A 15,546-nucleotide genomic window follows, 5' to 3' on the forward strand; every position below is an offset into this window, starting at 1 on the left:
TATCAAGGTTACAATTCACTGTGTAGCCACTAGAGTAAGTATTGAGAGCTACCTACTCTAAAGCAGATTCCCTGCTTAGGGGTGGTGCCCTGGAACATGTGTCTAATCTGTTTCCTTGCTTGCAAGGGGTTCCTTTACTTTGAAATTAAACTTCAGTTTGATTCCTGATTCTCCTGTCTCTAACCTGTTTTGTGCTGTGTTTTGGCCATTCACAATTTAGAGGCCAATTCAGTTGGGTTAACAGTGTCCGTAACAGTACTTTGCATTTAATAGATAATTAATGATTTTTTGTTGTTCCTTGTTTGATTGAATTGAAATACTTGTTTTATTTCATAAATTAAAAAAGAAAAAAGCACAGAAAATCTTTCAGTAGTTCTTTATAGTAAATACATGTTGGCAAGTAAAATTGAACTAAGAATAAGTTAGTCTGTCTCATCATTTTGAGAGAAATATAACTTAATTATTTTGTGTATTATACATGTACACATAACATATCTACTGTACATGTACACATAATGAATTTTTGTATAGTAAGCTAAAAGGCGTTTACATAAAGTCAAGTACCCTGCTTTAATTCAATTAACATGTTGCTTTCCTGGGTTTCTCTTGGATCTCTGTGTTTGTTATTGTTCAATTTGCACTAAAAGTGAAAAGACTCAAGACTGACCAGAGATTTTTCACCATAGTATCATAAAAACTTAGAGCAGAAAGTGACATTAGATAACTATAATTTGAGAGTCCAAACTCTAATTGAAATATGAATACCCTTTTCCCCAACCAGTGAGAGAGAGCTGAAATGGAAAGATCTGGTGTGAGATCTGCCTTCCTGTGACTTCCATTTATTCTGCCTTCTGGAGTTAGGCAGTATAGGCCCAATATTTATCTTATAACAATGCTTGAAATATTTGAAAATCTGGTACTATGTTCCCTAAAAGCAGAGGTGTGCTGGAGATAAAGCTGTTTTTAAGATTTTCATTATAAGCATTCATAACTTGAAAATGTGCAAACATTGCAAATTGGGACGTCATTTATTGTTATGTTGATTATCTAGACTTAAGAAATCAACAGAGAAAATGCTAATAATGCAGATTAAATTTAAATTACATGTATACACATATAATCAATCTCCCCATGTTTTACATGACTGCATATGTGTAATATATCAAATTGCTTATCATCTCAAGAAAAGATAGTGAGAAAATTCATTACTCAAAATTTTTTTTCCTAATAAAGGTTAAAAATTTTCATTACATGTAACTGAGAAAAATAAAAATATTATTTGAAAAATTGCCATTTATCAAAAAAAAAAGTGTATGTATTCCCAACCCACTGCTATTGTTAAAAGTTTACCCACACATTCCCACCTAATTACCATTTTTTCTCCAAATAAAATTAGCTGCTTCAGAAATCCTTATGTACAATTTTTGGACTTCTCTCACCATTTCTTCTCCTTTGAATTCTTTTCACCATTTCAGTTTGTACATATTTGTTGCTTCTTTTTATCCCCATTGAATGCGAGCTTCTTGAGGGCAGAGATTATCTTCTTCTATTTTTTTTTTTTTTGTCCATAATTTAAGCATTTGGCACACAATAAGTCCTTACATTTTTTATTGATTAAATCTTCTTGACACATTTCATCTTGTGCATCTTTAAAAGTACAGCCTAACATATTTAACATATATTGGATTACTTGGCCTCTAGGTAAAGAGTAGGGGAAAAAAGGGAGGAAAAATTTTGGAACACAAGGTTTTGCAAGAGTGAATGTTGAAAACTACGCATATGTTTTGAAAATAAAAAGCTTAAAAAAAGTACAGCCTAAACCAGAACATCCTCAACTGATATCTGAATGAGGGCAGAATATTCTCCCTTGTTCTGAACATCTCAGTTGAAGAGTACATAATATAAGTGAGTCCTGGATTCTAAAGTCAGCTTGTAAAGTGAAAATCCTAGATAATCAAATTCATCCTCTTCATAGTACTTGTCTAAGATGAACAGCCTCTAGCACCTTGGAATAATGTAGATATGGGAAGCCTGGGAGGTTTGGATGGAGAAGGGAGGCTGGACATGATCTTCTACTATATGTTGCTTTATCACTTCCTCTCTCCAAAGTATGGGAGAGGAACAGGAAGAGGTCTCAAAGTTCATTGTATATATTTTGGAATGGGGGGGCTGGACAGCAAATTTACTCTCCCAGCTCCTTATCATTCAGGTGTATCACATGATGAACATAATCAGTGGCATCTGCATCCAGAAAAAGATCTATGGAGATTGAATGTAAATCAACAGATGCTATGTTCACTTCTTTTTTCTGTTTTTTTTTTTTTAAATCTCTTCCATGGTTTTTCCCTTTTGCTCTAATTTTTCTCTCCCAAAATGATTCACAAAGTAATGTGTATTAAAAATAATAAAAAACCATAATCACTGGCACTTTAAATAGTTATTTCTATCTGTGTCTCCTCTGTTTCTCTGTCTCTCTTTCTCTGACATTCTCTCTGCCTCTATCTCACTCTTGTCTTGTTCTTTTTGCTCAACTCATACAATTGAATTTGCCTAAATTAAAAGCACATATGATGTAACTCCATTTAGTGAAGTCTTAAAAGCATATTATCTTTCTGGGTCACAATGCTACACTGTTTTCATTAAGTGAATTTTCAGTATGTGAGCATTCTAAATCTTTTTCATATGAACTACTTGATAATCACACCTTCATCCTCTACTTGTGTACTATTTAAAAAAATTAACCAGAACACAAGACTATATTTATCCTTATCAAACTTAATCTTCTTAGATTTGGTCCATCATTCCAGCTTGCTGTGATATTTTTGGATCTTGGCTCTAACATTCATCACAAGTTATTGCTCTTAGTTTGGGATTCTATGAAATTTTGATGACATCGTCTGTGATATCAAATAAGTGTTGTGTAAAAATGCTGAATTTGACAGGGCCAAAGATAGATCAGTATAGCATGTCACTAGGCACCTCCTTCCAGGTTGACATGAATCCACTAACAATTTTTCTTTGGTTTTAGGGTCAATAAGTCAGTTCTGGCTTTTCTTTTTTTGAAACTGAGTTCTCCTAACTTCCAGCTACGTGGCACCAAGGAGAGTATCAGGCCTAGAGCCAGGAAAACCTGAGTTTAAATCCAGCCTCAGACTTAAGTAATTGTGTGGTCCTAGACAAGCAATTTAAACCTTCTTTGCCTCAGTTTCCACATCTTAAAATGATTTGGAGAAGGAACTGACAAACCACTCTTGTATCTTTGCCAAGAAAATCCCAAATGGAATCATGAAAAGGCCATGTCCAAAACAACTGAACAACAATTAGAAGTAGTTTGAAATTTAAATCCATTTAAAAGTACTACTTATGACAACATAACATTCTCACTCTTTTTGTTGTTGTTAGCTTGCATTTTGTTTTCTTACTCATTTTCTTTCCTTTTTGATCTGATTTTTTCTTGTGCAGCATATAAATGTTTACGCAGATTGGATTTAACTATTTTAACATGTATAACATATATTGGATTGCTAGCCATCTAGAGGAGGGAGTGGGGGAAGGAGGGGAAAATCTGAAACACAAGGCTATGCAAAGGTCAGTGTTGAAAAATTATCTTTGCATATGTTTTGAAAATAAAAAGCTTTAAAATTAAAAAAATAAAAAATACTATTTAATATCAGCTTTTTATGATTATGCATCTTCTCAATAACTTTGTGTTTATAGTAAGTACAGTTATAATCCTGTGGATGTTAATTATTTGTCATTAAAAAGGGAACTTTGATTAGCAGAACTATACTATAAAGTTATTGACTTATACAAATATATTTAAAAAGAAAATTAAAAAAGAAAGTTCATATTTAGGGATGAGAAAGAGACGTAGGGACCTGTTTGCTTGAATGCTATTTATAGATTTGTAACTGAAATGAACCCTTGTCAGCAGCAGGCACTCTTGTTAATTTAGTTTTAATGTTGGGGTGAAATGAGGCACTCTTAAACTACTGCGCAGTTAATAAAAGTTTTACTTAACCTTAACATAGCACAGATATGCAACAAAGACCAGTGAAACTTAGCTTCTGTAGACACAGCCCTCCAGTTTCCATTTGGAATTCCATCTGTTTAGCAAGAGAGGGTGTGGTCTATAGCTATGCAGCAAATCCCAGGGGCCCTACCCCAGGAGGGCAGATTCTTTTATTTGCTTGGATGACTAGAACTCAGTCCACACAACCAAAGGCCACAAGTAATGTGTAACAAGAAAGGCACAGCTTGAGACTTGCCCCACCAATAAGACTTGGCTTTATAGACTTTTTCTAATGCAAGTGAATATGCAGGGAAAGAAACCCTGGTAGTTATTAGTTCTATCACATATCATCTTGCTGGTGACAGGTTCCTAAGAATCTTTGAGAGGATCGTCCATGATCTGTTTTCAGGCTTTTACTAAACATTCTGAGCATTGCTATGGTTTAGTTATTTTTCAGTCATGTTTGACTCTTAGTGATCACTTTTTGGGGTTTTCTTGGCAAAGATCCAAGATGGTTTGTCATTTCCTTCTCTGGTTCATTTTACAAATGAAGAAACTGAGGTCAACAGATTTAAGTGACTTTCCCCAATTCACACAGTTAGTATTTGAGGCGGTATTTGAACTCAGGAAGAGGAGTTTTCCTAATTCTAGGGCCAGACACTATCCATTGTGCCACCAATCTGCCCAATCTACTACCATTGGCTATATTAAAGGGAAAAGAAATATATAGTTTTCCCCTGAAGAACCCCCCCCCCAAAAAAAAAAAAAAGAAGAAAGGAAAAAAAAAAGTGGAAGAGAACAAAAGTCAGAAATTTTTCACTTTTCCTCCCCCATTCAGGACAGAGTCATAGACTTCAACAATCTGGTCCATGTGGTAGGTGATGCTAATTCTTTGAGTTCACAGTGGGTCTCCCAATGCAAGGCAATGGCAATGAGTCAGAGAAGCCACAGGACCATAAAGGGCATTGCACAGATGGTGAAACCTCAGATATATTCAGTGACCTTCATCCTGCATTAAGGTCATCTATAGTAAAGTGGCTAAGAGGATAGAAACCTCATATATAACCTGGCATATAACCTGACCCAGGATCTAAACTGATCCTGAGGTTCTCTCACAGGCCCACTCATAAAAACCACTTCTTCCCTGAGAGTCACATCAGGGGAATTATAGGAAATCTTTGCCCTTTAGAGCCCCTGTGGAAGTGTTACTCCATCCTTTCACTGGCACTAAATATAAACCTTCTGAACTATCCAAGGATTCAAAATTACCACCAAATCAATAAGGGAATATCTCTTTTTCCAAATAAATACACATTCATTCTACTTATATAGAGACAGTCACCTCTCCCATGAAAAGTATCTTGCAATAATATTATCTCTTGCCTACCCTCCCACCCTCCCAGCCCAATTAAGGAATTGCTTAAGCCATCTTAGAGAAAAGGAGGTCTGCCAATTTGGAAGGACCTGAGCTATTTTTCTAGAATTTATAAAATTGTCTGAGGGGCAAGGATCTTGAGAACAATGCAGCTCAGCACCTCAGAAGGGAAAAAGAAGAGTCAGAGGGGGTCAGTTGGAACATTGCTCAAAAGCATTCCATTCTTATCAGGTAACTCTTCCTGGAGATAATCCAAGAAACCACCAGACCAAAGAGCCTTTTCCCGTACTAGGTAGAATTGATCTGTCACAGGCATGGCTTTGGGAGATTGGGCACATGACTTGGGCAGTCATTTATGCATGATGATGAGTCTGTTGATTAACAGGAACAAATCTTTTGTTCTAAAATGAGAGAGTGCCATTTTGCCAGATGGGAATGACTTGGGTTAGATTAGTGTTCCAAATGGCAAAAAAAAAAAATCCATATATGCAAGATTAACAGCCTTACCCTATACCCAGCAAAATATGGCATGGACCCATTCCCCAATCTTTGGTGTTCTTGGAATATCAGAGAAGTCAAGGCATTTAGCAAATGATGTTCCTGACAAATGCTGATATGCTCCATAAACAATTATATGCAGTGGGAGGCACTGGCAAAATTCCTCCATTGATCTTGATAGAAAGAGGAGACCTTTTGATTATCCAGTTTGCCAGACCATGACCACCTGTCTCCCAAAAAGCAGTGTAGATAAATATTTTCTCTGTAGCACCCCTCAGAACTTCCTCATCTGCTAGCCATGCAGTTTGAACACAAGCCCACTGGGAGAACACGCTAGAACTGGGCCGGTAGAAAAGGCAGGTTTCTAGAGGCTAGACTGGAAGCTTAGGTCTCTATCATAGTTGCAGCCTATTTGTGATGTGCACTAATACCACTGGGGTGCAAGCAAGCATGATTTTAAATGAACCATTTCTATTTGACAATAGAAGTCTCTTCTGATCTACCATCTTGTTAAAGGTACCATCTTTTATCATCTAACCTATAAAAAGCAATTCTGGATAAAGGATAATTGTGTCACTCTGAATCATTTCTTCAGAAACAACTAGAGCCCAGTAATAGGTAATCAACTGATTTTTCAAAAGTGGAATAGTGAGATGCCACTTGGGGAATTTATAGATTCAGAAACCTAAGAGTTGCTTAATCTGGCCGTCCATTGGGGCCTGTTCTTTAGGGATTGCAACCTCTTAAAAATATGTCTTGTAGAGTCACTAAAGTCCCCAGAGGAGATACTGATGTGTAATTTACTCTAGATTTTCCAGATGCTTATTCTGGGACCATTTAAAGGAGGTAGACCTTCGAGTGTTTCAGAAAATGGAAACCATCAGGATACTCAGATTGGGAAAATGGTTTCTCTAAAAAGTGTAGAATCCAAAGAATCTCTGGATTTTCTTCTTAAAAATAGCAGAGTCAATAGCCTCTTCTGGACTATACCTAGATTCCTGTTTTTGTCTTTCATTATATTTACCCAAACTTAACTGAGTAGGCTAGAGCCTGAATTTTCATAGGATTGATTTCTCAGTCCCTTATCCTTCACAGGTGCTACCATCAGATCTAGTGCCTCTGTTACTGTGGTCTCATCTAACTTGGTCACCATTGTATCACTAATATTACAGTGTACATCAGTGCTCTAAGGAAGGAAGGACTCAGGTCTCTGTCCACTATAATATGGCAATAAAAGGGAGAGTTCAGTTAACTGTGGGCCAAGGATGGCAAAGGTATATTGGATTTCTTTTAAGGTTAAAGCAAACTGCTTCTAACTAGTTTTAATCACAAGAATAGAGAAACAAGGATTGGTAAAAATCAATAACTCCATATTATTCACTCTGAACCTAGGCTACAACATTGGCAAGGCCTGGAACAGCTGCACTAATTAGGGATGATGACTTTGTTCAGTTCCCTATGGTTCAGTGAAAGCTGCCAAGTGCCATCTGCTTTCCTTAAGAGCAACATAGGGCCATTGAAAGGGGAATTTGGTTCGATGAAGTACTCTAGCTTCCTTCTTTTCCATCACTAGAGGAGAATTAACTTTAAGTCTCTTGGGGACTCAATATTGTTAGGTGTTTACTCTGTAGGATGATGATGACAACTCTAGTGGTTTCCTTTTGGTCCATCCCACAGTAATATGCATAGAGGATGAATTCTACATTGTAACTTTCGGTAAGGTTTCAGTTTTGCTAAGGTTTGGCATAAGAAATTAAATGGGAATTTTGTGGAAGCCACAAAAAGCACAAGAAGGCCAACAGAGGAATAGAAAAAATTTAGAAACTCAGAAATGCATAAAATATATGTACAATGTTGTATAATATCAACATGTCTTATCTTTCAATACCATAAATATACACAATTTCTTCTTTTTGTTTGTTTGTTTTTTTTTTTTTTTTTTTTGGTGAGGCATTTAGGGTTAAGTGACTTGCCTAGGCTCACACAGCTAGAAAGCGTTATGTCTGACATTTGTAAATGAGACACATCTGTAAATGTGACATTTGAACGCAGGTCCTCCTGACTTCAGGGCTGGTACTCTTTCCACTCCACCATCTAGCTGCCTCCACGATTTCTTTTTTAAAGTTAAAATATGTAAAAGTTAAAGTTTGACTTTTAAAAAATTTCTTTTTCATATAGTATTTCTTATTCAACATTGACTTACATAGAGCCCATAGTAGAAAAATAAAAAAATCAAACTTCTGCTCTGGTATGAAGGGAGAGTCAACAAATTTTATTCAGATTATCCAGATTTATTGAGGGAAGTCCCTAACCCAGTCAAAGTAGAAAGAATAACTACCCTTTTCCTTCAATGATCTGCCCTCTATTAGTTCCCATAATAGTTCATATAGGTCAGGGAGTTAACAGGATACTTTAAGTTTAGGTAGAGTCTTTAACATCCTTGTACTTAAGGATCCTTAACATCTTTGTACTTAATTTTCCAAAATTTCCCATAGGCTGGCCATCAATTTTTAAAAAATAAAGTCTATGCTTCAGGAGTCATACTCAAAGGTCCCTTCTGCATCTCATTATTCTCCAACCACCTAGAAGGGTGACTACTCCCCATTTTACATGAAGGAAGGTGATATAAGGGCCCAGAGAAATGGGATTGGGTTTGAACTGAAAGCATAAGCAGAGAAAACAGGCCTGGAAAAGAAAAAGGGATGAAGTCAAATAAAGGTACAAATATCAACACAATTAGAGGAAAAACGACTAAGAAAATTTTTTGGGCTGTGGATGGATCCCTTTAGTATCTGAAGAAGTCTCTAAACCCCTTCTAAGAATAAAATTTTTAAATGCATAAAACAATATATAGTATGACAAAGGAAACCAATTGTATTGAAATGAATATGTTATCTCATCATCAATCAAAACAATGTTCATAGAACTCAGGTTAAGAACTCCAGAATTGGAGAGCAATCTGGAATTATGCCCAAAAAGGTATCAAACTGTGCATACCCTTTGATTCAGCAGTGGTTCTACTGGGCTTATACCCCAAGGAGATACTAAAGAAGGGAAAGGGATCAGTATGTGCCAAAATGTTTGTGGCAGCCCTGTTTGTAGTGGCTAGAAGCTGGAAACTAAGTGGATGCCCGTCAATTGGAGAATGGTTGGGTAAATTGTGGTATATGAATGTTATGGAATATTATTGTTCTGTAAGAAATGACCAGCAGGATGAATACAGAGAGGCTTGGAGAGAATTATATGAACTGATGCTAAGTGAAATGAGCAGAACCAAGAGATCATTATATACGTCAACAATGATACTGTATGAAGATGTAATCTGATGGAAGTGGATTTCTTTGACAAAGAGACCTAATTCAGTTTCAATTGATTAATGATGGACAGAAGCAGCTACACCCAAAGAAAAAACATTGGGAAATGAATGTAAACTGTTTGCATTTTTGTTTTTCTTCCAGGATTATTTTTACCTTCTGAATCCAATTCTCCCTGTGCAACAAGAAAACTGTTTGGATCTGCACACATACTTTGTATCTAGGATATACTAGGACATATTCAACATATATAGGACTGCTTGCCATCTAGGGGAGAGGGTGGAGGGTGGGAGGGAAAAATAGGAACAGAAGTGAGTGCAAGGGATAATGTAAAAAAAATTACCCTGGCATGGATTCTGTCGATAAAAAGTTACCAAAAAACAAACAAACAAACAAAAAAAAAAACTCTAGAATTAAAATGCTGTGGACAAAGAAAGTGAGATCCACTAAGGAAGGCAATTCAGGAAATAATGTGTTCATTACAGGGAATGCAAACTCTCCACAATTAAAACTATAGAAAACAAGGGAAAGACGAGCAAGGTGACCAAAAGTACCATAAAAATCAATAGTAATGAGGAGATATTAAGGCTTAAAGAATGCTGAAGCTGGGGAGAAAAACTCCAACCCTCACCTTGAATAATAAAATTTTGAAGAAAGAAATGGCCTAGAGGAATGAATGAATGAATGAAAAAGTTTAATATATGTCAGGGAATGCGGAAAATAATTTAACAAGGTTTACGTTAAAAACTGATCTGCTTTCTCTTTGCAATATAAAAACAAATTGCAAGGCAATTTGTTTTTATATTCAGAAGAATTCATGTCCCCTTCAACTTCATAATCAATCATGATAGCTATTATTCAGTCCGAAGTGTGATTTCTTTCCTTCCTTCCTTCTTCCCCCTTTCCCTTTTCCCCCTCTCTCCTTTCCCTCCTTCCCTTCTTTTACTCCTTCCGATAAAAGCAAAGCAAACCTATCCGGCAAAGAGACACAGTTGTTAGCATATACAAATTATCAGACAAGACAGAGGATCACTCGGGAAGTGAACGAAAGGAGTCAGTAATCTCATTACAAAGATAGTATCTGCATATCAAGAGAGGCTTGATACAGGTCTAAAGTGACTGACTACAGCAATCTTGCCCGAGGGATCCAAAAATCCTTCTTTACCCTTCCCCCGCCTAAATACCTAAGAAATGCGCCCAGTGGGAGAAACTTGCCGAATATCTCACCAAGCAGCTCTCTTTTCCCTCCCAGGCAGACTTCATACGTAACTTATTGACTGACTCTCTCTGTCTCGTGTGTGTGTGTGTGTGTGTGTGAGTGTGTGTGTGTGTCTCGTGTCTCCTTTACTCTGCAGGGCTGCGTCTGGATGGGAGGACCCCAGCGACTGCCACCTTCCAGGTGGGCGGGGCTCTTACGTAGTCCCAGAGAGCAGTTCTCAGCCAGCCGCCGCCGCCCCCTACTCGCACCTCACCTGCAGCCCCACTCTCAGCCTGCTCATACGGGTTTGACTCATCTTCCATGGAGGGGTGGGGGCAGAAACCGAGAACGGGAGGAGGGAGTGGAGGCGGCCAAGCCGGCCCTTCCCCCAGTGCCAAGGAGGAGGAGCCCAAAGGGTTCAGGTGAAACCGCGCACGCACGACCCAGCCCGGGCACCTTCCCCGGTCAGGACCGGCAGATAGGCGGACGGGCTAAGCCAAGGCCACCCCTAGAGGGTGCCGGAGGGAGTTCCTATTCGCCCCCCAGCCTCGAGACTCAGTACCTCCAACTGATGGAGGGCAGCTGGCCTGGCCCTAGGAGCAGGTGACAAGCACCGGCGCCTGCCGAGGCGGGAGCCTGGTGAGCAGGAGGAGGAAGATGGCCCGGGAGCTGAGCCAAGAGGAGCTGCTGGACTTCCTGTGCCAGGCCGGGGGCCGGGTGACCAACGCCGCCTTGCTGGGCCACTTCAAGAGCTTCCTGCGGGACCCCAGCGTGGCTCCCGGCCAGCTACAGCAGCGCCGGGAGCTCTTCAAGAGCTTGGTCAACTCCGTGGCCGCGGTGCGCCAGGACCCCGACGGCACCAAGTACGTGGTGCTCAAAAAGAGGTACCGGGATCTTGTAGGGGAGGAGGGGCTGCGCGGGCCTCGCTGCGACCCCCAGCCCGCTGCTCCGCAGCAGCAGACGCGCTCCCCCGGAGCCCCGGCCGCCTCCCCCGGTAGCCGGCGGCGGGCGCCACGGCTGCGGCAGCAGTCCCAGCCCGCACAGCAACAGCCCCAGCTCGCACAGCAACAGCCCCATCCCCAAAAGCAACAGCAACAGCCTCAGCTCCAGCCTCAGAAGTACCAATCCCACCCCTATGCTCAGCAGCATCAGCGCCGGCCCCAAACTCAGCCCCAGTCCGAGCAGCAACAGCCCCGGAGGTACCAGCCCCAATCCTTGCCTCAGCAGTACCCATCCCAGTTCCAACCCCAGCAGCAACAGCCCCAGCCTCAGCAGCAACTGCCCCGACCTCAGCCTCAGCCCCGGAAACAGGCCCAAGCTCAGTCTCAACAGCCCCAAACCCAGCCTCAGCAGCCCCAACCCCAGCCTGAGTCTCACCAGTGGCAGCTCCAGGAGCAGGAGTCCCAGCCCCAACCCCAGCGGGCTAGGCGACAGCCTGGAGAGAAGGAAGCAGAGACTGAACCGGCAGGTACAGGACCCGCAGTTCCGGAAATAGAGTGCAATGGACTCTCAACCAGGTCTGGGGATGCTCCAGAGTCCACTGAAACCCCGGGAAAGGAAAGAGGGAGGCTGGGGGAGGCAGTTGCTGAAGGCCTTTCACCACAGGTTAGAGTGCGCACTGCTGATGCAGGGGCTCAAGGTGGCTGCTGCTGGGAGTGTGTCCAGGATAACCCTTGGGCTGGTTCAACAGAGCCACTCCTTTCTCATGGGAGTCCTCTCTTGGAAGAGCTGCAGGCCCGGGAGCTCAGCTCAGGGGGACCATTGGAAAGCACACTGCACTCTAGCTGGGGCTCATCTACCAAGCCTTCGCCATTGGCCACAGAAACTTTCAGGGCATCAGAAACTAGCCCTTCTTCAGCTTCCCTTGCTTTACCTGGGAATGGGTCAGAACTGTTGACCCTAAGTGGACCACATTCCTATGCTGCCCAGCAGCAGCAACGCACCCGGGAGTGGGTGGCCAACCACTCCCCATCCTCCCCAGGCAGTGTTGCAGGAAGGACCCAGGAAGGTCCCAGACGGTTTTGGTGTGTTCTGCCTGAGAACTTCCCTGAGATGCCCTCTGACTTTGACCCACTAGTCTCAGAGAGATTGCTGCTTCCTTTCCCTGCTTCCCCTCCACTCTTACCTGCTGGGGCTTCCGTTTTTCGAAGCATTCGTTGTCAATTAGACCTCCAGGATCTGGAGAACTTTGTGGAAGAGGACAGCCATGACAGTGAGGAGAGTACCAGTGGCCCAAGGGAGTCTCCAGGGGAGTTGGAGGAAGCCCCAAAGATTCCCCTAGAAAATGGAGGCCAGGAAAAACTCAGGACCCCAGTTGGGCATTTTATCAAATCTCAGCAGGAAAATATTCCTCTCAATAAATTGCAGGGACCCATATTTAGAAGTGGTTATTCCCTTCAGCATATCCCAGAAAGAGTTAATGGGCCTGTTGTTACACCAAACAAAACATCCAGAGAGTCCTCTAGCCTGCCTCAAGACCCCATGCCCTGGCCAACTGGCAGGTTAAAGAGATCTCTGAGGAGAAGTTCCAGAGTGGGGAGGGACAAAATGTCCTCCTCTGATGAGGAGTTGCTGGATGAAGACTTAGTAAAACGGAACCGTCGTCCTCCCAGATCCAGAAGGTCTTCTAGGGCAGGAGCATTGCCTTGTCCAAAGGTGGATGCCCCTTTGATCCCGAAGCCAACTGTTCACAAGACTATAACAGAGCAAAGATTGGCAGATAGAGTTTGGGTTTCCTCTGGAAATGTATCTTCTGTTTTAATTTCACTCAGACCTTCTGTACACAAATCGTCTTTAGTGCCCCTGGATTCCCGGGAACATGAATGGATTGTGAGACTAGCAAGTGGCTCATGGGTACAGGCACTATCTCTGTTTTGGGAAGACCCCCAGCTGGCTCTTCGGAAAGACTTTTTGACTGGGTATACTGCGTTGCACTGGATTGCCAAACATGGTGCACTCCAGGCCCTTCAGGATTTGGTCAAAGGAGCCCAAAAGGCAGGGATTGTCCTTGACATGAATGTGAGGTCTAGCTGTGGGTATACACCGCTGCACCTTGCTGCCATCCATGGGCACCAGGGTATCATCAAACTTCTGGTGCAGAAGCTGGAGTCTCGAGTGAATATACGGGACAGCAGTGGAAAGAAGCCTTGGCAGTATTTGACTAGCAATACCACAGGGGAGATATGGCAGCTTCTTGGTGCCCCTAGAGGAAAGCCCATTTTCCCAGTTTATTCCTTAGTTGGAAGTGCTTCTCCCACCAGGAAGGCCAAGAACCATGATGTCTCAAGGCACATAAGTAGAAAAACCTCACTTGCTGCATTACTGAAAAGTCAGCACAACAGATGGAAAATGGCCCATCAGTATGACAAATTCCGAACATTAGGGGAGAGGGATGAGTATAGTGACTGAGGTATCCCTCACTCAAATGTGCAGAGACATTTTAATCTGGAGTTATCCTGTGAACCAACTGCATAGTTTGCCAAGATCAGAGTCACCTGGCTTAAAGGATTCAAGATGAATTGCTGGGGAACTAGGTAGGCCAGTGAGAGAATTATCTTATGTAAAGGGCACATCTTCCTTAACTTGTGTTAGTAGCTCTGCCAGAAGTTTCTAGTTTTGAAGGTTCTGCTTTCTTAAGCATGAATGGCAGACATAGAACCAAGATAGACGTGTGGGAAAACTCAGCACAGACTATCCTTTGTTAGCAAGGTTCGAAATATTGGGATCTTGAGCAGATGCCCCAAGAGGAGAGCCAATTATCCAGAAGGTACTCAGGGCTCCAAGACTTCCACTGTGGCTCAGCATATTTTGTGTTCAGTGCTACACCCTCTCTCCCTTATTCTTTATTATAAATCTTTCCCAAAAGTACTGGAAGGCACAGAAAACACTATATTCAAGAATCAGTGTTGATCTTTATTTTGTGTAGTTTGATAGAAATCCAGTCTATGTATGGAAAAGAGGAAGTAGGTTCAAAATCCTTTCCCCTTCAAGTATTTTGTTCTTTCTGCAATTCCAGATGATGGGTATAGGAAGACATTGATGACAATCTGGAGAATCATTTCTCGAAAATGTTTTTGTATCATGACAATCTTGACAATCTGGTGAAGTCTATTGACCTCTTTTTGGAATAATACTTTTAAATAATTGAAGGAAATGTTGAATTTTAGATACCAGTAAAAATAAAGATATATATATATATATATATATTTTCTCATCCAAGTTCACGGACTCTAAAATATATCCCCAAGGCTCCCTTGAGGGTTCATAGACACCTCTCTCTTAGATTAAGTGGGAAGAATGGTTGATTAAGTATTTGGAAGAGATCCAATTATGTTCTACCCCAAAGTGCCCCCTCCCCCACTCCAATACATCAATTTGAATGGCCAACCTCAGAGTTCCTGATTACAATGAGAACTGAGTAACTAAACTGAGAGTTAAAGAGAGAATCTTGCCTTATCCACATGGGAAAATGAAATGCAATTTCTGGAGCTGCTAGCAAAAATTCAATTTGCACTAAATGTGTGTCCAGTGATGGAAACACATCATATCAGATCTATTCTAGGAAAGAATAGTTAGCCCATGTACTTTATAATGGAAAAGAATTCAGAACATAAATGGAAAGAATGAAGAGAAACACAATATAATTCTATGCAAAAATTGTCAATTCTAAATGAATGACATGGGGGGGTAATGTTAATTTTATTCAGCAGTCTTTTAATGGACAGTGGCAATAAAACAGTATTTTAAATTATGTTTGTGTTTCATTTGTGTTTATGTTCAATCACCATCTAATAGCAATAAAACTTTTGCAGTTTAGGATAGAGAAGTACTTAACATGTTTTGCTTTCCATGTCTTGTTTTCCACATTGGATTATAAAATTCTTTGAGGGTAGTGAATGTCTTTGTCTTTTATCCATGTGGCTCTGAAACTATGGCTGAGTGTATTATTAAGCGCTTACTGTATGCCAGGCACTGTACCAATCATCAGTGATACAAAGAAAGATGAAAACAGGATCTCGATCCTTAAAGCACTCGACCTAAAGGGGAACATAAAATATATGAAGAGTAAATGGAAGACACTAGCAGTAAGGGAGACCAGATGGGATTTGAGCTAAGTCTTGAGACAAGCCAGCTGATGGAGGGAATAAGG

General features: G+C 41.0%; 1 protein-coding gene across 1 annotated transcript; it reads left to right on the forward strand.

Moving 5' to 3' along the window:
• Positions 1-10,640: 10,640 nt before the first annotated feature.
• SOWAHB (sosondowah ankyrin repeat domain family member B) lies at positions 10,641-15,302 on the forward strand. Its single transcript, XM_003772893.4, has one exon. It carries the CDS (start codon positions 11,055-11,057, stop codon positions 13,803-13,805), a length of 2,751 nt encoding a protein of 916 aa, XP_003772941.1. The 5' UTR covers positions 10,641-11,054; the 3' UTR covers positions 13,806-15,302.
• Positions 15,303-15,546: the final 244 nt, after the last annotated feature.

This window comes from Sarcophilus harrisii, chromosome 6, assembly GCF_902635505.1.
Source record: "Sarcophilus harrisii chromosome 6, mSarHar1.11, whole genome shotgun sequence".
NCBI lineage: Eukaryota > Metazoa > Chordata > Mammalia > Dasyuromorphia > Dasyuridae > Sarcophilus > Sarcophilus harrisii.

Excerpts from the sequence above, each read along its gene's own strand:
- SOWAHB (XM_003772893.4), top strand. The coding sequence starts at position 11,055 with ATGGCCCGGGAGCTGAGCCAAGAGGAGCTGCTGGACTTCCTGTGCCAG.